Source organism: Rhinolophus sinicus, chromosome 14 (assembly GCF_057876585.1).
Source record: "Rhinolophus sinicus isolate RSI-liver-muscle chromosome 14, RSI-T2T, whole genome shotgun sequence".
NCBI classification, from domain to species: domain Eukaryota; kingdom Metazoa; phylum Chordata; class Mammalia; order Chiroptera; family Rhinolophidae; genus Rhinolophus; species Rhinolophus sinicus.
The window spans coordinates 92,340,425-92,361,774 of NC_142514.1; the positions used below are offsets into that span (position 1 = coordinate 92,340,425).

Genomic DNA, 21,350 nt, shown 5'->3' on the forward strand with positions numbered 1-21,350 from the left:
TCAGAAAGGGCCTTGTATGCTGAGGAATCTGAACTTTATCCTTAGGCCACAGGGAGCCTTGGAAGGATTTTAAACAGATGAGTGAGATGGTCCTACTACCTTTTGGGATTACCATCTGGGCGGCAGCGTGAATGGTAGATGTGCATGAAGAGCTTGCAACAGAAATACGAAGTGTTTGAACTAAACAGAGTCTGGGGGTGCCAAACAGAAGTGGGTGGATTCAGGATGTACCTTGAATCCTATATATACCTTAAATCCATAGGTTTTAATGACTGATTGGAAGTAGGAGAAGAGGGACAAGGTTGAGTCTGAGATGACTAAGGTTTCTGGTCAGGCAACTCAGTAGGTGGATGGTGATGCCATCTGCTGTCAGGAGCAAAGCTGAGTGGATGACGGGGAGAGCAACTGGAAGATGAATTTGTTTGGGGGGATATTGCTTTGGGGTTCCTCTGGTATATGTAATGGATCTAACAGAGAAGTGGGTGTCCAGGCCAGGACTACAGATAAGAGATTTGAGAGGCATGGGCAAAGAAGTGACCACTAAACCACGGGAGCTAATAATCACCCGATGAAGAACGGATAGGAAAATGGCCATTAACTTAAGCACTTAACAAACTGAGAAATGACTACTTATGTATCTGTTCCCCTGCATGAACTATGTCTTTCTCATCTCTGTATTTCCAATTCTAATTAATGTGCCCACATAAATTCAGAAATAATTCCTCAATGAAGGAGTAAGTGAATGGATGAAAGTGTGAAGTGTATGACTTGTAATATGAAAGGTTAGTCCTGAGACGCAAGCCTTCATGTCCCAGAAGAAGCTGGGAATTTTACAGTACCTCCCAAACTTAGATGTATTATCAAGGCTCCTACTTGTTCCATGATTCCTGATTCCTAAACTGAGATTACTCATTCAGTCAACAAAAATGTATTGAGTACCTACTACGTCCTAGGCACTATGTGTATAGATACTCAGGGAATAGCACTGAATAAATCAGATATGGTCCCAGCCTTTGTGGAGCTTACAGTCTAGTGGGATCAGACAGACACTAAATGAACAAACAATTATAAATCTTAACTGACTTCACTGAAAGCCATTATTTCATTTCACAATTTTGATTAATGCCCAAATCCCACTCCTTCATAAATGTCTTACTTTCATACGGCTCCTTATTTGCAAATATTGCCCAAAGCACTATGGCAAAGCTGTACACATCTGACTTCTCCGAGGGCCTTGCATTAATGTCGTTCAGGTGCTCAGGGGCCATGTAGCAGAGGGTGCCACCATTTTTCTTAGAAGGACTATTCACTTTCCTTTGCTCATTATGTTCTTCTTTAGTTAGTTTACTCCACGTCTTAAATGAAGCGGCGCCAAGATCAGCTATCTGCAAGAGATCAAACCAACGGGATTGTTCTGTGAAGGCTACAAGCACATCCGATTTGTCTTTAAATTGGGGGCTTACATGAGTTACAGGGAATTTTCCAGAAATGGTGGCACTGGATAGGTTTAAAACAGCTACTTCTGAACAGATTAATAGAAACTTTATTTCCTCAGCCTTTTGGAAAATCTCCCGTAAGAAATGTCCACATGAAGTTTTAGTTATCTCAATTCTTATGCAATTAAAAACATAGGAAATTTGCTGGCAGAGTTGAGGGGAGAAAGGAGGAGGCAAAACAAGACATTTCTGACATGAACAACAACAAAACATATTTGTTCTAATCCCTCATTAACTCTACAGATGCTTTTCAACTATTTCTGGTGCTAGGGGAAAAAAAGTATTTTCTTTTCAGCAGACTCGTATAGCAGACAGTGACTACATACTGCACCTTCTATTTTCCCAAATGGTGTCCAGAAGCCCATGGATGCAAGTTTCTAGGGATTCGAGACACACGGAGCCTAAGGACTGTGTTGCTGCTTGTTTTCAGTCGGTAGCCTGAACCTAAGAGGAGATGGGATGGGAAGGAGGAGAAAAACAGACATAAAAGCAGAGAGAAAAATACCAAGGTCAGACACAAAGCAAAGAGGGAAGTGGCAGGGCAAAATGACAGGACAATACAGTTAAGAAGAAATCAGAGGTGACAGTTTCAGTTTTGTCTCTAGGAATCCAAGCACTTGGGGACGAATTTTGGTATGTGATTACATAAAATCCATAGATTCTAACCCAGAACATAAGAGATAACATTATTAATGTAAAGAAGGAAACTTCCTTTACAGACAGGAATAAAATCCATCCAAGACTAGGACGAAGTACTAGCAGCAGAATGTTCTAGCAGAGAGTGACGCCCGCGAAAGCAATTCCTCAGTCCTCCCCCAAGGCCGCTTCCCCTTTCAGATTCTTACACTTTTGAGTCCTGCCGCCAGAGCCAATTAGCTATGACGACCTGCCTAGTTAAATCTTGCTCTTGAGTGAACAACAACAGCAAAATCCCTCTCTATTGTTTCCTTCCATGTGATGTAACAGTTGGAGTTTGCAAAAGGAAACAGATGAAAAATGCAGATGAAAGCAAATGAATACGTACAAAATATAAACTCCATCAAGTCTGTATCTTTCTTTTCAATCCTTGGTAGAGCCTTTAGGCACCACCATCACCAATTAAAATAAGCGAGGTCTTCCTTAGAGTCTACCATGCACAGAAATGTATTTACAGTGAAGAATTAAAAGTAAATTACCCCAATCTTCTGGAACCCTTTAGATTATGGTTTACCTTAATGTGAAAGTCATCATCAACGAGGATATTTTCAGGCTTTAGGTCCTTGTGTATTACACCTTCTGCATGTAAATACCGCATTCCTTCAATGGTCTCCATAATTATCCTTCCTTTTACAGAAAGGGGGATACTGATCTGAAACAAATAATATTAAGTCATGAAATGGAAAGGTAATCAAACAGGCCAAAGCAACTATTTCACTCAAGAGTAGTGGGGTCTGCACCTGAGGATCCAGTTACCAGGCTGCCTTCGCTCACGCTCTGCAGTACTACTGACATTGTAAAACAAGCCCCCTTTTGAAGAAAGATCTCATCCTGGTGGTAAGGTATCAGTGGTGTGTTTTGTCAGTGTAAGAATAAAACTTCCATGACAATACAGCAATATATAAAAATGCTATATAACTAAACTTCTGGAAGACAAAATATTATTATTATAACTATAATAATAATAATTATATTACTTAGGATGTATGCTTACTACCTAGCATGGTACACGGAATGTTTGGTGAATGAATGGATAAATACATATACAAAAAAAAACACAAACAAATATTCTGTATGGTATACTAATATGATGTTCTATTATATTTTAAATATGTGAAAAATGTCATGGAAATGCATGTATGAATAACGTTAACAGAAAAAAGAATACTAGAGAACGTGTTCACACTGATTACAAACACGTAAAGATTAATCTCTGAGATAACACAATCTTAATCCTTAAATGAATGTAGTATCTATTTTGTGACTTATTATTACGTACTTCAGGTCTTTGTAGAACCTCAGGTCACTCTCACAATTGTATTCTAGTTATATGAATATCTATGTTAATATAGACAATTCCAGTTTCTATTTATAGTAATTAGATTCACTTAACACTGAAAAACACAAACTCACTCTGTGTGTGTGCACAGATGCACCTGCAGTCACTAGTTTACAAATAGTCTGTTTCCTAAAAGTTCACGTGTATGTTGGTTGTTGGTAAACAGGAGAAAATTTTAAATGATGGAAGTTGGATTCCCAAGTCAACCCCCCAAAAAAACCATATTTAACTCATAATGTAGCTGAACTACAGTATTCATAATCTGATCAGTACCCTACAAAAAACTGCCAGTTTCCCTTCTTCCACGGTACACCTTTGGATTTAGGGGAAAATTCTGAGCAAGCAAAGTAGATCCCCTTCTCATCCCTCTGCCTGCTTCTCTACCTATGTCCTCATCTTCTTCTTGAGCCCCAATTAGTGTATGTCATCATTGCCCGACCCCCCAGAATGCTTCTTGTCCCAAATGATTTCTCTCCCAATCAAAATTCCTACTTACTTCATACAACTGATCTAACACAGTTTGGGGTAGAAGAGCAATTGGATCAAATTATAATGCAACGTGCATAAGTGATTGTCTTTTATCTTTCCCACAGGTATTTGTGAGAGATGTCTGTGACTTAAAAGCATTGGCATAGCTTCGGCAGTTGTGGAGACAGGGGAGAAGATGGGAAAAGGGGGAATATGTGTCATAAAGACAGTCATATCCCACCACTCCCCAGGCAATCTATGCTCTGGCAAAACCCAGTTTTTTGCAGTTTCCAAATCTGGACGACTCTCATTCCGTTGCACATGTCATTCTCTCTGCCTGGAACACTTAGTCCCTAATTCTCTGCTCCAAAACCTCTATTTGTCCTTGACTCAAGCATCCTCCTTCTGGAATCCCTCCTTATCCATTTCATGCTGGAGTGTTCGCCTCTCCTCGTGTTCCCACAGCACACAATGAGGTTATCTAACAAAACACCATACACTATACCGTTCCCTTACCTATCTGTCCCCTTTTACTTGTCTGTGTCATATTTGCTACTGGTTCATATTTGCTACTGGCTCCTGAGCAACTAGCACAAGGCCTTGCTCTTAATAAGTACATAAACTCTTAAAAATGCTTTAGAGTTATTTGATTTTGGTACACAATTTTTATTTTCCTGTTTTAAGTCTTACTTATCCATTATCATTGCCTCTGATGTTCTATATCTGAGCTGTAAGTTTTTAAAATAGTATCCAAGCGCAATTCCATGTATTCCGTCTTCTCATACAGTCCTTTACAGAGTACATCCTTTAATGAATCAATATTTGTTATCCGTTATGCATATTGCTCACATCGGACCGTGTGCTCCATGGAGACAGGGCCCGTCTCTGAATTGTAGACCTTACAGTAGCTGACAAAAGGGACATGGACAACTAAACTATCTGCAGGGACTGAGAGGAGGGCAAGACCACCCTCTGGGCAGGGAAAGTCAAGGAAGATTTAATGAGGGATTGACTTCAGAAAATCCAAAATATCCCACAAAACAAAAGGATTGTTTTACACCAAAAAGCTAAAAACACCACCAAGCGATAACCGCAACAGACAAGCAGCACCCAAGTCGCTGCGCCTGCACGGAGCGCCACAGAGCCTCCCTGCACACAGTACCTCAGCTGTCAGCACACGCATCAGGTTGCCCCTTTCCATGTACTCCATCACCAGAGAGTAGTTTCCCTCTTCTATGATGACGCCTAAGAGCTTCACCACCCGCTGATGCCTCAGCCTGTGCATCATCTTGCCCTCCTCAAGGAGGGATTCATTGTACCTGTGGGAGGGAAAAGTGCTGTTAGGATGGGCAGAGTTCACCCCTTCTCCCTTTGTGCCCCAAGAAACGCAGTATCCACTTTCAATGCATCCCATTGCACATGCTCTTGTCATGAGCTGTTCATGTGCTGATCTCTGCCAGGCACAGACTATTACTAGCTTCAGAAGGCAGAGCAGCTTCTCATTCATCGTTATATTCCTCCTTCCGAGTGACCGGCAGTGAGCGCTCAAGGAATGTAAATGAACAGCAGCAATGAAGCCGCCTGAAAAAAGGACGGTGCTGGACAGTATAATAAAAAATGCAGCCTCTCTCATAATCACTCTGGCAAGAAGAGAAGAAAAACTACTTCATCAATTGCTTTAAAGAAAGGGTTTCTGGAACAGCTAATTAATGAACCAATGTTTTTTTTCTTTTCCATACTTAGTCCTCATAAAAATGTAAAGCAAGTAAATAAGTCTGTCTTCACTGATCCCTCCCATTTCCTTTCCATTCCTTTCCTCACCACCCTTGATCTCCTCCCCTTTCTCTATTTCCTACCCTTCATTTCTCTTCCATTATTTACTAGCTGTAAACTTTTCATTAAACAGCCTCAGAATCCTTATCAGCAGCAACACAGGAATAATAACCACCTTACAGGGTTGAGGGTTGACTTGACGCCCGTGTGCTGACACACTACGGTCTGTCCCATTCTAAAGCCTGTACCGCATTTATCCACTGCTGGCTCTTGCATCTGCACAATGACTGCTTCCTGCCGTCAGCCTGCAATAGGATTACCCCCTTCCCGCACCCCCGCACCCCTGCTCCCCACTCACTCGGTGCACTTGGGCCCCGTGTACACCTTTTTCAGGATTACGAGTCCATGCGATCTGTGTAAACACAAAGACACCTTTCCGAAGCCTCCGCTGTCTAGATGCTTGTGCTCCAGGAAGTCACTAGACTTCATCTTAATGTCATCCAATGACATGTCTGGTTTCCTTCCAAATGCTCAAAAATACACCTTTTTCCCCCCTCAGAGCTGTGCCCTGTAAAGGAAACAAGAGGACATCTCAGTACAAAAAAGTCATTATTTAAAAAACTTACGTAAAGTTCCACCATATGCTTGGTGTGCCTTTATTTTTTAACAGACTTATAGTCTCTATGATGAACTTTTTTTTTTCACATTTCTAAGAATCATGGAAAACTACAATTTTTATTCCTTAGACTTTCATTCCTGGCAACATGGAGCACTAGAAAATTTAAAAGCCCTCCTGCTACAAAGGACCTAGTATATATGTTGGGTAACATAATACAAGCATCCACTCCTGTGTACAGCTAAGCTCAGTGGAAAGGAAAGACGTTCAGGGACTGAAAACAGACAGGGCGCTGGTCATGAGTCTGTGGACCATTCGGTAGCTGCTGTGGCATTAATTGTTTGTGTCCACTCCCAAATTCATATGTTGAAGTCTTAACCCCAATGTGGCAGTATTAGGAGGAGGGGCCTTTGGAGGGTGATTAGGTCATGAGGGTAGAGACCTCTTGAATGAGATCAATGTCCTTATAAAAGACATGAGAGTTTTCTCTCTCTCTCCACCTTGTGAGGATATAATGAGAGGACCGCCATCTGCACAACAGGAAGTGAGCCCTCACCACACCTTGACTGTGGACTTCTTAGCCTCTAGCACTGTAAGAAATAAATGTTGATTGTTTAAGATACCCCGTCTGTGGGAATTTGTTACAGTAGCTGAACTGACTAAGACAGTGGCCCTCTGGGGCACTACTAACCTCGCCATCCAGAGGTCAGGGACTAAAGCCCAGACAGGGACAGGAGCTGAGGTCAGAGAATGCAAGAAAAGAGGGTTGAAACAAAGACCCCCACCCCCCTTAACATGGCACTCCTCAATGTGCTACCCTACCCCTCAGTGAAAGGATGGACTAGAAAAAAAGCAGCCCACTAGCAAAGGAACTTGTTTGTCTTAGACTGGGCATGAGGTATAAAAAATGTCTCTGTGTGAATTCATAACCTTGGGTTTGTTCTCAAATAGATTTAAGCTTTTAATTTATATTCCTCTTATAGCCAGGATCCCCCAAACTAAGAACTTTTATATAGAAAGTGGTCACAGACTGATTGCTTTCCTGCATTATAAGGCTAAAGCAAACAAAACACCCTTAAGCCAGGCCAGACAGGATTCCCAGAAATAAAGCCTAAATTAACGTGAGCTCCCTTTCCAAAATTATAAAACACAAAAATTCATCATGAGCCAGACCAGTAGATAAAACAAACAGCAGTATTAGGCACCAAAGAACTTCAGGTAATTAAACTACTGAATAGCCTTAGAAAATAAAAAGGTTTAAAGCGATTATGTACAAAGGAAGGAATCTGAAGACTATAGAAAGAACAATGCATTCTCTGAAAAGACTAGGAAGATGTGAAAAGGATGATGCTGTGGAGAATTCGCACATCAGTGCTATGAAGTATCCAATCTCTAAACACACTGTTTGCTTCATCCTTCTCCTTTGCTTCCATTCATTCATATTCATTAATTTCCTCCAAACTGAAATGAAAAATAAAAATCCATGGGGGACCATAACAGGATACTACACACCTACTAGACTATCCAAAATTAAAAGGCTACTATCACCAAATACTGGCAAAGATATGAAGCAACCAGAATTCTCATACATTGTTGGTGGAAATATAAAATTGTACAACCACTTTGGGAAAAAGTCTGACAGTTTCTTATAAAACTAAACACACACCTACACTATGACACATCAATTCCAATCCCAAGAGAAATTAAAACATATGTCCCAAAAGACTTGTACAATGTTCATTGCAGCTTTATTCATAATATCCCCAAACTGGAAACAGTTATTCATCAATAGAATGGGTAAAAAAACAAACAAAAACTGTGGTATACCTACCAATAAAAAGGAATGAACTACTCATACACACAACAATGTGAGTGAGTCACAAAAACATTATGCTGAGTAAAAGAAACCTTATACAAAAGCATACTATATAACTCCATTTATATGAAGTTCTAGAACAAACTAATCTGTGTTGGGAGAAGAAACACAGGTTTGCTGAGGGAAAGGTGTGGACTGAGTAAGATAAGGCATGAGGGAGCTCTCTGGGGTGAGGCTAATGTTCTAGCCTCTCAGTGGGGGTTAGGGTTATACCGGCATAAGCACTTGTTAATACTCAACAAATGTACTCTTGAGAATTTTACACTAGAAGAAAATTCTGTAAACATACTGAACTCTAGTTAATGCTAAGCATGCTGAAACATTCAGGCAGAGGCGTACTGTTATCCTCAATTTAATTTGCAGATAGACTGGTGGATAGAGAGGGATAAGTGATGGACAGTTATATGATAAAGTAAATACAGTGAAATGATATAGATGGTGGGTATATGAGAGTTCACTGTAAAAACTTTTTAACTTTGCACTTTGAAATTTTTCATAATAAAATACTGAGGGGCAGGGAGTTTAAAAAAATAAAAGTCCCTGGAGGGGTTTCTGAAAACGCCTAGGCTGGCGGCAGTCTTGTACAGTGAGTGGCCTGCTGTAGCCGGGTGAAGGTAGCCAAACTTCTATACTTTGTACAAAGGCTGGGAGTGGGTCCAGCCACCCAAATCACGTGTACATATCAAAACAGTGGAGCACAATAGGGTCCATCTTTCTGTAACATGAGGTATTGACAAACAAGAGTTAGTACCCTCAGGAAAGTAGCACATCTGTGGTGCAGAGGGGGCAGGGGCTGCCCAGATAAAGGACATGAAGACTGAGGGGCCACAAGCATGGGGCAGGAATTGAAGGTCAAGTAGTGGAAGCCATAATGATGGCGGAAGGAGCACAGGCCTTTCTCTTGTATGAAATCTAGCTTTGTAATTTATTAGCCCTATGACTTGGGTAACTTACATAAACCTCAATTTTCTCATTTGCAAAAGGAAATAATGACTGTCTCTCAGGACTGGTAAGTTATATGAGAACCAATACGTGAAAACACATCTGTTGCCTGCTTTATGGCTCTGGCCGTGGTTGACCGAGGCACTCACATTCATCCACATTTATCCCGTTTTACTCAGTTTGGAGAATGCCAAGTGCAGCTGGAATCACTCTGCTCAGCAGCTCTCTACTGACCAATCCTTGCGAGAAGGGGCAGGGAGATGGAGGGCCTAAGAGGTAAAACATGTTTTAGCATTTGAGTTAGGCCTCCTTTTCCATTTCCTACAGATCCTCTGGAGCATACAGAATCCATCTTATGAGGGTAATTTATCCCATCTCCCCCTGCAACCCCTGTAGGGCGCATTCTTCTCCTGGCTAGATGCTGCTCATCCTTCAGGTCTCAGCCAAAAGTCATATCCTCAGGGAAGCCACCCTAAGTCTTCCCATTAGAAACTTTCACAGCACGCTGTATTTCTCCCTTTAAACAGTAAAGCAGCAATAATTTGATAATTATTTCTAATTAAGCTCACAGAAGGCAGGAAATTGTCTTGCAAACGGTCTTCAGTGCCTAGCAAAAAATCTGACACACGGCAGTTGATCATTAAAAAAAAGAACGATCTGAAACAGAGGGAGGAGGAAAAATGGCGGCATGAGGTGAGCCTCTGTAAAGCTCCCCTGGAATTTACAATGAATCGAACAACAAAAACTCCACAAAGGACTCCCTGCACAGCAGACAGGCAAGACAAAGAGGCCCACTACCGAAATCAACTACAGGTGTGAGATTCGCGTGAGCGCGAGGGGCGGGGGGAGGAGGGAAGGGAGAAGCGCGCGGAGACGGAGCCCCGGGGGCACAGGACGCAGACCTAGCTCAGTGCGCCGAGCTCGCTGCTTCCCGGAACCACCGCAGCTGCGGGAGAGGGAAGAACTCGGACTGCTAGGGCTCCGCTTGTGGCCCACAGGGCTGAGGGGTCAGCATATAACACGGCTGAACCCAACGCTCACGGCAGAGACCTTGGAGAAAAGACTGAGGGAAGAAGGCTGAAAACAGTGGTTTAAGCCTTCACAGCCGAGCAGAGAATGGAAGCCTTAGGCTCTGAGATTAGCCGCCCCCTCCGTACCCTCCCAGAGCTCGCCCCGCCCCCACCTGCCCCGTGCTAGAAGTGGAACACTAGCAGTGTCAGACGAAAAGAACAGAATATTTGCTGTTCTGAGAACTGTGGACCGCAGATACAGATTCGCAGCCCAACTAGTTCCAGCAAAGAGGAGGGAGCTGTGGAAGCAGGACCGGCTGTGGTGGTGATCGCCGCCATTGCTCTGGGCCACCTCTCACAACTCACCCCGCCCCTGACCCCACCTATCTGGGCGGATCACTGCAGGAGTAAACAGAACTGCTGAAACACACGGACTCTGAATCAGGAGCTGGAAGAGCTTTGGAACATCAAAAGCTCTCCGCATACCCACCGGGACACTGCGCCCTGTGACCTAGACGAACTATTAACAGAGGAGAAGCCCGTCTCCCAGGGAATCCCCCCATTGTGTGAGAAGCTGGAATAGTGCAGAGAAAACATAGCACTACCGTGTGGGAAAAGAAAAATAAGCTGCAGTTGAAGAAAAAATAAAACATCCTACCAACAAGTACTGGAAAACAAAAGAAAGACCGCTTCATATCAACCTGTTGCAGAAGCGACTCCTGTAGATGTCTAGGAAGAGAAATAGTAAATCAGTAATTGCCAAGAATAACCAAGGCAACAAGATAGCTCAGAAAGAAAGTGAAAAATCTCCAGAAAAGGCACTTAAAGATACAGAAATATGTGACTTAAATGACAAGATTGCAGTTCTGAAAAAACTCAACGAGATGCAAAAAAACACAGACAGGCAGTTAAATGAACTCAGAAATACAATCAAAGAACACCATGAGCATTTTACGAAAGAGACTGAAATTTTAAAAAAGAACTAAATAGAATTTCTGGAGATTAAGAACTCAATAGAAGAAATTAAGAACGAAACATTTTGCTTTGTCTTGTGCACCTGAAACTAATTTAAAAAAAAAAAAAAAAGAAGAATGAAATAACCAGCTTAGGTAGTAGAGTTGACCAGATGGAGGAAAGAATCAGTGACATCGAAGATAGAAACCTGGAAATTACACAGGTGGAAGAAGAAAGAGACATGAGACTTCAAAGAAATGAAAGAACTCTACAAGAACTTTCTGACTCCATCAGAAAGAGCAACATAAGAATAATGGGCATACCAGAAGGAGAAGAAAGAGGGAAGGGAACAGAGAATATATTCTAACAAATCGTCGAGAGAACTTCCCAAACTTGTGGACAGAACTGGACCCTCAAATCCAAGAAGCAAATAGAACACCTAACTACCTCAATCCCAACAAGCCTTCTCCAAGGCACATTGTATTGAAGCTGTCTAAAATCAACGACAAGAAAGAATCCTCAAAGCAGCCACGGAAAAGAAGACGGTAACTTAAAAAGGAAGCCCATTAGATTATCATCAGATTTTTTAGCAGAAACTCTACAAGCCAGGAGGGAGTGGAACCAAATATTCAAACTATTGAAAGAGAGAAATTATGAGCCTAGAATAATATATCCAGCAAAGATATCCTTTAGATATGAAGGAGGAATAAAGACCTTTCCAGACATACAGAAGCTGAGGGAATATTCTAATACATGACCTGCACTACAAGAAATACTAAAGGAGGCTATTCGACCACCATCAACAGGGACAATTTGTGGCAACCGAAACATAAAAAAGGGGAGAGTAAAGGCCTGAACCGGAATATGGGAATGGAGAAAGTAAGCGTGCTGAAGAAAAGGGAATACTCTAAATATCAAACTTTCTTTTACATAAACTTAAGGGTAACCACTGAAAAAAATTCAGAACTGAAATATATACTGAAATAAAAGAACAAACAGAGGTAAACATCATAGAATACCACCACACAGAAATAATAGACAACAACAAAAAGGCAAAGAAACAATGGAGACACAGCCTTACCAGAATATTAAAGATAGAATGACAGGATATCCTCACATATCAATAATCACCCTAAATGTAAATGGACTGAACTCACCAATAAAAAGGCACAGAATAGCAGATTGGATCAAAAAACTAAACCCAACTAAACCCATATGTTGTGCCCAAGAGACACATCTCAGCTACAAGGACAAGCAGAGACTCAAAGTGAAAGGGTGAAAATTGACACTCCAAGCAAATGGTATCCAGAGAAAATCAGGTGTAGCCATAATGATATCAGATGAAACAGACTTCAGGGTGAAAAAGGTAACAAGAGACAAAGATGGACATTTCATAATGGTGAAGGGGACTGTACAACAAGAAGACAAAACAGTCATCAATATTTATGCCCCCAATCAGGGAGCACCGAAATATGCCAAGCAACTACTAACAGAACTAAAGGGACAAATTGACCAAAACACAATTATACTAGGGAACCTAAACACATCATTGACAGCTATGGATAGATCATCCAAACAGAAAATAAATAAAGAAATGACACATTAGATGAAATGGACATAATTTACATTTATAGAGCACTTCATCCTAAAACATCAGACTATACATTCTTTTCTAGTGTACACGGAACATTCTCAAGGATAGACCATATATTGGGACATAAAATCACGCTCAGCAAATTTAAGAAGATTGAAATCATACCAAGCATATTCTCTGATCACAAGGCTTTCAAATTGGATATCAACTGCAAAAAGAAAGCAGGAAAAAACACAAATACATGGAGATTAAACGACATACTTTTAAAGAACGACTGGGTCAAAGAAGAAGTTAGAGGAGAGATCAAAAGATACATAGAAACAAATGACAATGAAAATACATCCTGCCAAAATTTTTGGGATGCAGCGAAAGCAGTTTTAAGAGGGAAATTTATCTCATTACAGGCTATCTCAAGAAACAAGAAAACTCCCAAATAAATAGCCTCATGTTACACCTTAACGAACTAGAAAAAGAAGAACAAGTGAAACCCAAGGTCAGCAGAAGAAAGGAAATAACACAAATTAGAGCAGAACTAAATGAAATAGAGAACAAAAAGACAATAGAAAAAATTAATGTGACAAAAAGCTGGTTCTTTGAAAAGATTAACAAAATTGACAAACCCTTGGCTAGACTCAGATAAAAAGAAAGAAGACACTAATTAACAAAATCAGAAACGAAAAAGGGGAAGTTATCACGGACACCACAGAAATACAAAGGATCATCCAAGAATACTATGAAGGACTATATGCCACCAAATTCAATAACCTAGAAGAAATGGACAAGTTCTTAGAAACATATAGCCTTCCAAGGCTGAACCATGAAGAACTGGAAAATCTAAACAGACCGATCACCAGTAACGAAATTGAATCAGTCATCCAAAACCTTCCCAAAAGCAAAAGTCCGGGACCAGATGGCTTCACTAGTGAATTCTACCAAACCTTCCAAGAGGATCTAATACCAATCCTGCTCAAACTCTTCCAAAAAACTGAAGAAGAGACAGTACTTCCTAACTCATTTTATGAGGCCAACATTACCCTGATACCAAAACCTGGTAAGGACAGCACAAAAAAAAGAAAACTACAGACCAATATCTCTGATGAATACCAATGCAAAAATCCTAAATAAAATTCTAGCAAATCGAATACAACAATGCATTGAAAAGATTATTCATCACGACCAAGTGGGGTTCATCCCTGGGGCACAAGGATGGTTAGACATGCGCAAATCCATCAGTGTGATACATCACATAAACAAAATAAAGGACAAAAATCATATGATTATATCAATTGATGCAGAAAAAGCATTTGACAAGATACAACATCCATTTATGATTAAAACACTTAATAAAATAGGTATAGAAGGAAAATACCTTAACATAATAAAGGCCATATATGACAAGCCCTCTGCTAGTCTCATAATTAATGGTGAAAAACTGAAGCCCTTTGCTCTACATTCAGGAACATGACAGGGCTGTCCCCTATCGCCTCTGCTTTTCAACATAGTGTTGGAAGTCCTTGCCAGAGCAATCAGGCAAGAGAAAGAAATAAAAGGCATCCAAATTGGGAATGAGGAAGTTAAATTATCACTCTTTGCAGATGACATGATGCTATATATTGAAAACCCTAAAGACTCCACCAAAAAGCTATTAGAAACAATCAACGAATACAGTAAAGTTGCTGGCTACAAAATCAACATACAAAAGTCCATTGCTTTCCTATATACTAACAATGAAATCTCAGAAAAAGAAATACAAAAAACAATTCCTTTTGCAATTGCAGCAAAAAGAATAAAATACCTAGGAATAAACTTAACCAAGGATGTGAAAGACCTATATGCTGAAAACTATAAGACATTTTTGAAAGAAATTGAAGAAGACACAAAGAAATGGAAAGACATTCCGTGCTCATGGATTGGAAGAATCAACAGTTAAAATGGCCGTATCACCCAAAGCAATATACAGATTCAATGCAATCCCCATCAAAATCCCAATGTCATGTTTTAAAGAAATAGAACAAAAAATCATCAGATTTGTTTGGAACCACAAAAGACCCCGAATAGCCAAAGCAATCTTAAGAAAAAAGAACAATAATGGAGGTATCACACTTCCTGACTTTGGCTTGTACTACAGGGCTACAATAATCAAAACAGCATGGTATTGGCAGAAAAACAGACACATAGACCAATGGAATAGAATTGAGAACCCAGAAATAAAACCACATAAATATGGACAGCTAATTTTTGACAAAGAAGCTAAAAACATACAATGGAGCAAAGACAGCCTCTTCAATAAATGGTGCTGGGAGAATTGGATAACCATGTGCAAAAGAATTAAATTGGACTGCTATTTGTCACCATGTACCAAAATTAATTCAAAATGGATCAAAGACTTAAGCATAAGACCTGACACAATAAACTGCATAGAAGAAAACATAGGTACTAAACTTATGGATCTTGGGTTCAAAGAGCATTTTATGAATTTGACTCCAAAGGCAATGGAAGTAAAAGCTAAAATAAACAAATGGGACTATATGAAACTTACAAGCTTTTGCACAGCCAAAGAAACCATGGACAAAATAAAGAGGCCACCAACTGAATGGGAGAAGATTTTTGCAAACAGTGCCTCCGATAAGGGGCTAATATCCAGAATATACAAGGAACTCATGCAACTCAACAACAAAAAAACAAACAACCCAATTGAAAAATGGGCAGAGGACCTGAAGAGACATTTCTCCAAAGAGGACATACAAATGGCAAATAGACATATGAAAAAATACTCAACATCACTAATCATCAGAGGAATGCAAATAAAAACCACAATGAGATATCACCTCACACCAATCAGAATGGCTATCACTAACAAGACAAATAGTAACAAGTGTTGGAGAGGCTGTGGAGAAAAAAGGAACCCTCATGCACTGTTGGTGGGAATGCAGACTGGTGCAGCCGTTATGGAAGGCAGTGTGGAGGTTCCTCAAAAAATTACGAATAGAATTACCATATGACCCAGCATTCCCTCTCCTGGGTTTCTATCCAAAAAATCTGAAAACATTTATACATAAAGACACGTGTGCGCCAATGTTCACTGCAGCTTTGTTTACGGTGGCCACGACATGGAAACAACCAAAATGTCCTTTGATAGATGAGTGGATAAAGAAGTTGTGGTGTATATATACAATGGAATACTATTCGGCGGTAAGAAAAGATGATATAGGAACATTTGTGACAACATGGATGGATCTTGAGAGTATGATGCTAAGCGAAATAAGTCAGACAGAAAAAGCAGAGAACCATGTGATTTCACTGATATGTGGTATATAAACCAAAAACAGCAACGAACAAGACAAACAAATGAGAAACAAACTCAGACACAGACAATAGTTTAGTGGTTACCAGAGGGTAAAGGGGGTGGAGGGTGGGAGATGATGGAAAGGGGGATCAAATATATAGTGATGGAAGGAGAACTGACTCTGGGTGGTGAACACACAATTGGATTTATAGATGATGTAATACAGAATTGTACACCTGAAATCTATGTAATTTCACTAACAATTGTCACCCCAATAAATTTAAAAAAAAAAATTAAAAAGAGGCAACCAACCAAATGGGAGAAGATTTTTGCAAACAGCACCTCCAATTAGGGGCTAATATCCAAAATATATAAGGAAGTTGTACACCTCAAGAACAAGAAAACAAACAATCCAATTAAAAAATGGGCAGAGGACCTGAACAGACATTTCTCCAAAGAGGACATACAAATGATCAATAGACACATGAAAAAATGCTCAACATCACTAATCATCAGAGAAACGCAAATAAAAACCACAATGAGATATCACCTCACATCTGTTAGAATGGCTATCATCAACAAGACAAACAATAATAACAAGAGTTGGCAACGCTGCGGAGAAAAAAGGAACCCTCGTACACTTTCGGTGGGAATGCAGACTGGTTCAGCTGTTATGGGAAGCAGTGTGGAGGTTCCTCAAAAAATTAAAAATAGAATTACCATATGACCCAGCAATCCCTCTCCGGGGTATCTACCAAAAAACTTCTGAAAACATTTATCTGTAAAGATATATGTGCTCCTGTGTTCACTGCAGCTTTATTTAGTGGCCAAGACATGGAAACAACCGAAGTATCCTTCTATAGATGATTGGATAAAGAAGATGTGGTATATATACACAGTGGAATACTATTCGGCAGTAAGAAAAGATAAAATACTGCCATTTGTGACAACATGGATGGATCTTGAGATTATCATGCTAAGCAAAATAAGTCAGAAAGAAAAAGTCAAGAACCATATGACTTCACTCATATATGGGATATAAAACTATAAGCAACAAAGGAACAAGACAAACGAAGAAAGAAAGAAAAACTCATAGACACAGACAGTAGTTTAGTGATTACCAGAGAGTAGGGGGTGATGGGGGTGGTAGATGAGGGTAAAAGGGATCAAATATATGGAGATGGAAAGAGAACTGACTCTTGGTGGTGAACATACAATGTGATATATAGATGATGTATTGCAGAATTGTACACCTGAAACCTATGTAACTTTACTAACAATTGTCACCCCAATAAACTTTAATAAAAAAAAATAATAAAAGCATATCCAAACTTAAAAAAAAAACACAAAAAAAAAACACACCAAATAAGTCTACCATTTTGGAAGTTGGTACTTTAGAAATTTTTATTAATTCTCATTAATATTCACAATCTTGAAAGCAGAATGTGTCTCTAGTGCTCAATATAGTACAGATAGAGGAAAATGAAAATTAAAGGAATTGTTACTGCTGTTTTATCAATAATAAGTTCTAAATTTTATTTGAAGCAAGTTTAGTCTTCATTTTCTGTTAGGAAAAGGCAGTTTTCTACATTTCTTTTTTTTTAACATCTTTTTTATTAGTTTCAGGTGCCCAAAACAATGTAATAGTTAGACATTTATCATTTATACCCCTCACACAGTGACAACCCCTCTCCCCCCATCCACTACCCCTCTGACATCTCACAGAGCCATTACATTTCCACCGTCTCTATTCCTAATGCTGTACTCCGCTTCTTGTAACTATACACACACACACACACACACACACACACACACACACATATGTATACACATACATATATATACAAAATTGTAGTCGACATTCATTATTGTTCAGCTTCAGCTTCAGGTGTACATTTCTAATTGACCATAATATCTTCGTTACTACTGTACCAACTTGGTGGTTACAAGATGCAAATCAAGTACTAAGTCACTCTACATTCCAAAGTTCACTCTGAGCTTTGATTTCTTCAAGTGTAAATTAGGGAAGAATTAATAGTAGTGGTTTAAAGACCAAAAGAACTTCTGCAAAGTTGGTTGACTTTAACAGCCTCAGGCTTTGTCCAAGATAAACAAGAGTTCTGAGCAAGGAAGAGACAAACCTCAGCAAGACACAAAGAAATGAACACACACCCACTCCTGTGGGCTTTTGTCAAGTGCTTAAGAGAGAAGGATGTAGCTAATCCTCTTCAAAACCCTGAAAAGATTCTGCAGCATTTCAAAAAAGCAAACGCCACTGACCACCGAAGAGGCCTCCACGTGTTATGACATTTGTCCCTTTTGTCAATGTGGCTGTAGACCCTTCTTTACCATTTGCCAGTACACATCTAAGATTACACAGAAATGCTTTTTACGGGTTTGCAACCCGCTACGGCCCCAAATGCAACAACAGTAAAATGTTCTTTCAAAAGGTTGGTAAGAAGTCCCAACTAAAGACATCTACTTACCCTATTATGGCAAGGGCATACATGATAGTACCGTAATGATACTGCAGTGAAAACCCATCACCCCTACCAAAACAACAAGGGTAATAACAACGAAAGGTGTGTTCCTACGTCACACTGTTATAGTGACCTGAGGTCAGGTCTCTCCACTCTAGTACGGATTTACACCAAAACCTCCCGCAAGCCTGAGAGCGACAGAGACTTGGACAGTTAACGATTCTGCACCTGACTTCTCGGAACTCTGGTGGAGGCTTCTAGGAATGGGTAACATTTCCCCTTTTCTTTTGTCCTCCTAAATCGCTTTAAAACAAAATAAAGACGGGCTCCTTTGGCTGACAGATATCTGGGATTTTAAAACTGAGTACAAGACCCCGATTGCTGCGAGGCATCCGCTCACCTCGTCCTCCTGAGCAGGTGCAGGGGAAATTGGATCCACCACCTGATTTCCAGGAATACAACAGGTATAATGCAGGGACTCTGGTCCCGCTCCCCGCACAAGAACACAGGACATGGTGAGGCCAAAATGGAACACCCACGGAGCCATAGGTAGGGGAGTCATACCACTATATTCTCTCTGGCAGCTGACGGAGACACAAAAGCAAACATCCACCAGTACCCCAATGAGGGGTCTGCCTGCAATCCCGTATCCCTGGCAGCCAGGGTAGACACAGGAAGTAGCATCAACACGATCCACAATGCACAATCCGCTTGCTAACCACACTTGCTAGCTGCAATCTGCCATCCACTTCTCTGCCAACCAACCTCCTTGCCAGCATAGCCACAGCAGTTATATTAGTGGCTAACCAGTAACAGCTAATGGACACCTAGCCACAGCAGATGGCCATCTGATTACAGCTGATGGCCATCTAATAACCAATGCAACACCTTTCCACGTGAGGCCGAGAGCCTGGAAGCTGCTCTCCGGGGTCAATCCCCACAACACGTTTACTCACAGACCCACTTCCGGGAATGCCAAAGGCGCCCCCCACCTACCCAACTCTCCGCCCACAGCCCGCCACGTCAGGAAGCCCCGCCCCCGCCTAGAAGCAGACGTAGCCCCGAAGCTGGCGGGCGCTGCCACTGCCACCGCGCAGACGCACCCGAGTTATTTACTTTCGTTTCCGCGGCAAACTTCCCCAGGCCTGAGTGAGGAAAGAAGCAGCGATGGGAATTTCAGGAATTACTCCGACTTCGCCGCCGCCTCGCTGGGGCGCGCCGGGGGAGGACGCCCCAGTCCTGCGGGGCAGGTCACCGGGTACAGAGCTCAGCGGGCTTGGGGAGACCGGGACGCAGTGGCCGCCCCACCCCGCGCTCACCGCGCCCGGCTCTGTGGGCCCCGCCGTGCCGCGCGCGTCCAGCTGAGCGGTTCGCACTCCCTCGCCTCGCTGGGACAGCGCGGTTGGCCCTTGGAGGTGAGGGCCAGCCAGGACCCCTGCGCCCAGGGAGGCCTGTCCGGTGTCCGCGCCGTCAGAGCGACGAATGAGTAAGCGCCGGCAGGCGGAGGGGCGTGGACTGCTCGCTCCGCCTCCTGCGGGACGGAGCGTGGGGGAGGGCGCCCGCCCTGCGGCCGGCGGGGTGTCGTTCCCCAAGATCTGTCAGCCAAAGTATCCCTGCTGTATTTATTTGACAGAGTTGGAGGGCCAAAGGAAAGTTAATGATACCTAGTCCTAGAAACCTCCGCCTTGAGGGAGAGGCCGCTTAGCTGAGTAAACAGCACTGGGCAGGTCTCCCAGGGAGTTCTGGGCTCTGCATGTTAAGCAGCGCTTGGACCTCAGGCAAATTACCATTCTCTTACCTCTCTTCACCTGTAAAGGGGGGGTAATATCTGCTCTGTGGGGCTGTGCAGGGAGAAATGTGATATTATTTTCCAGCCCTTTAAAATGGTGATTGGGAAATCTTCAAGAAAAATGGGAAAAGCTTGATATAGTTCTGTATTAAAAAGCAAATAATACACAGCGTCATTATATATTATATAGTCAAGAGAATGAGAAACCACAAACAGAGAACATATTTGCAAAATACATATCTGATAAAGGAAAAGACATATCTGATAAAGGACTATTATTCAAAATACATTTGACCCTTAAAAAGCGGTTTTGTACTGTGCGGGTCCACATACAGGGGTATTTTAAAAATCTGTGTTTAAGTGGACCCACGCCGTTCAAACCTGCCTTGTTCGAGTTTCAACTGTATTTTCATGTTTGGAAGGCAGACTTAAGTTATACCCAGATTTTGGACTGCATAGGTTGTGGGCGCCCCACACCCCCACCTCTTGTTCAAAGGTCAACTGTATATTGAAAACTACTCAACAATTAAGAAAAGAAACAACCCAAGTAGAAAATGGGCAAAAGATCTAATAGACATGTGACAATACAGATGGCAAGTAAGCATATGAAAATATGCTCACCATTATAGGTCATTATTGAATTGCAAATTTGAAAAAATAATAGGTACCACGTTACACACCTGTTAGAATGACTAAAATCCAAAATATTGACAACACCAAATGTTGGTGAGGATGTGGAACAATAGGAATTCTCATTCATTGTTGGTGTGAATGCAAATTGGTTCAGCCACTTTGGAAGAAAGTTTGACAGTTTTATTTTTTAAGCTAAAAACAGTCTACCATATGATCCAGCAACCATATGTCTTGATATTCACCAAATGAGTTGAAAGCTTACATCTACACAAAAGCCTGCATGCAAATGTTTATAGCACTTTTATTTCTTATTGGCAAAACTTGAATACAACCAATATTGTCCTTCATTGGATGAATGGGCAAAAAACTTGTGGTCCACCCATACAATGGAATATTAT

General features: G+C 41.2%; 1 protein-coding gene across 6 annotated transcripts in view; it reads right to left on the bottom strand.

Annotated features, from left to right (window-relative positions):
- RIPK1 (receptor interacting serine/threonine kinase 1) overlaps positions 1–20,016 on the bottom strand; it is a 44,131-nt gene extending 24,115 nt beyond the window's left edge. For 2 of the 6 annotated variants that reach the window (XM_019752384.3, XM_088791401.1), the window contains exons 1-5: positions 19,647–20,007; positions 6,131–6,340; positions 5,162–5,318; positions 2,707–2,844; positions 1,157–1,385 (exon numbers count right to left, since the gene is read on the bottom strand). In XM_019752384.3, the coding sequence (XP_019607943.3) occupies positions 1,157–1,385; positions 2,707–2,844; positions 5,162–5,318; positions 6,131–6,282 (676 nt within the window). In that variant the 5' untranslated portion in view covers positions 6,283–6,340; positions 19,647–20,007. Of the gene's footprint in view, positions 1–1,156; positions 1,386–2,706; positions 2,845–5,161; positions 5,319–6,130; positions 6,341–9,355; positions 9,461–18,930; positions 19,056–19,633 lie in introns of those variants that run through there. The other 4 variants (XM_019752383.3, XM_019752385.3, XM_074335289.2 and 1 more) reach the window with 4 other exon arrangements.
- Positions 20,017–21,350: the final 1,334 nt, after the last annotated feature.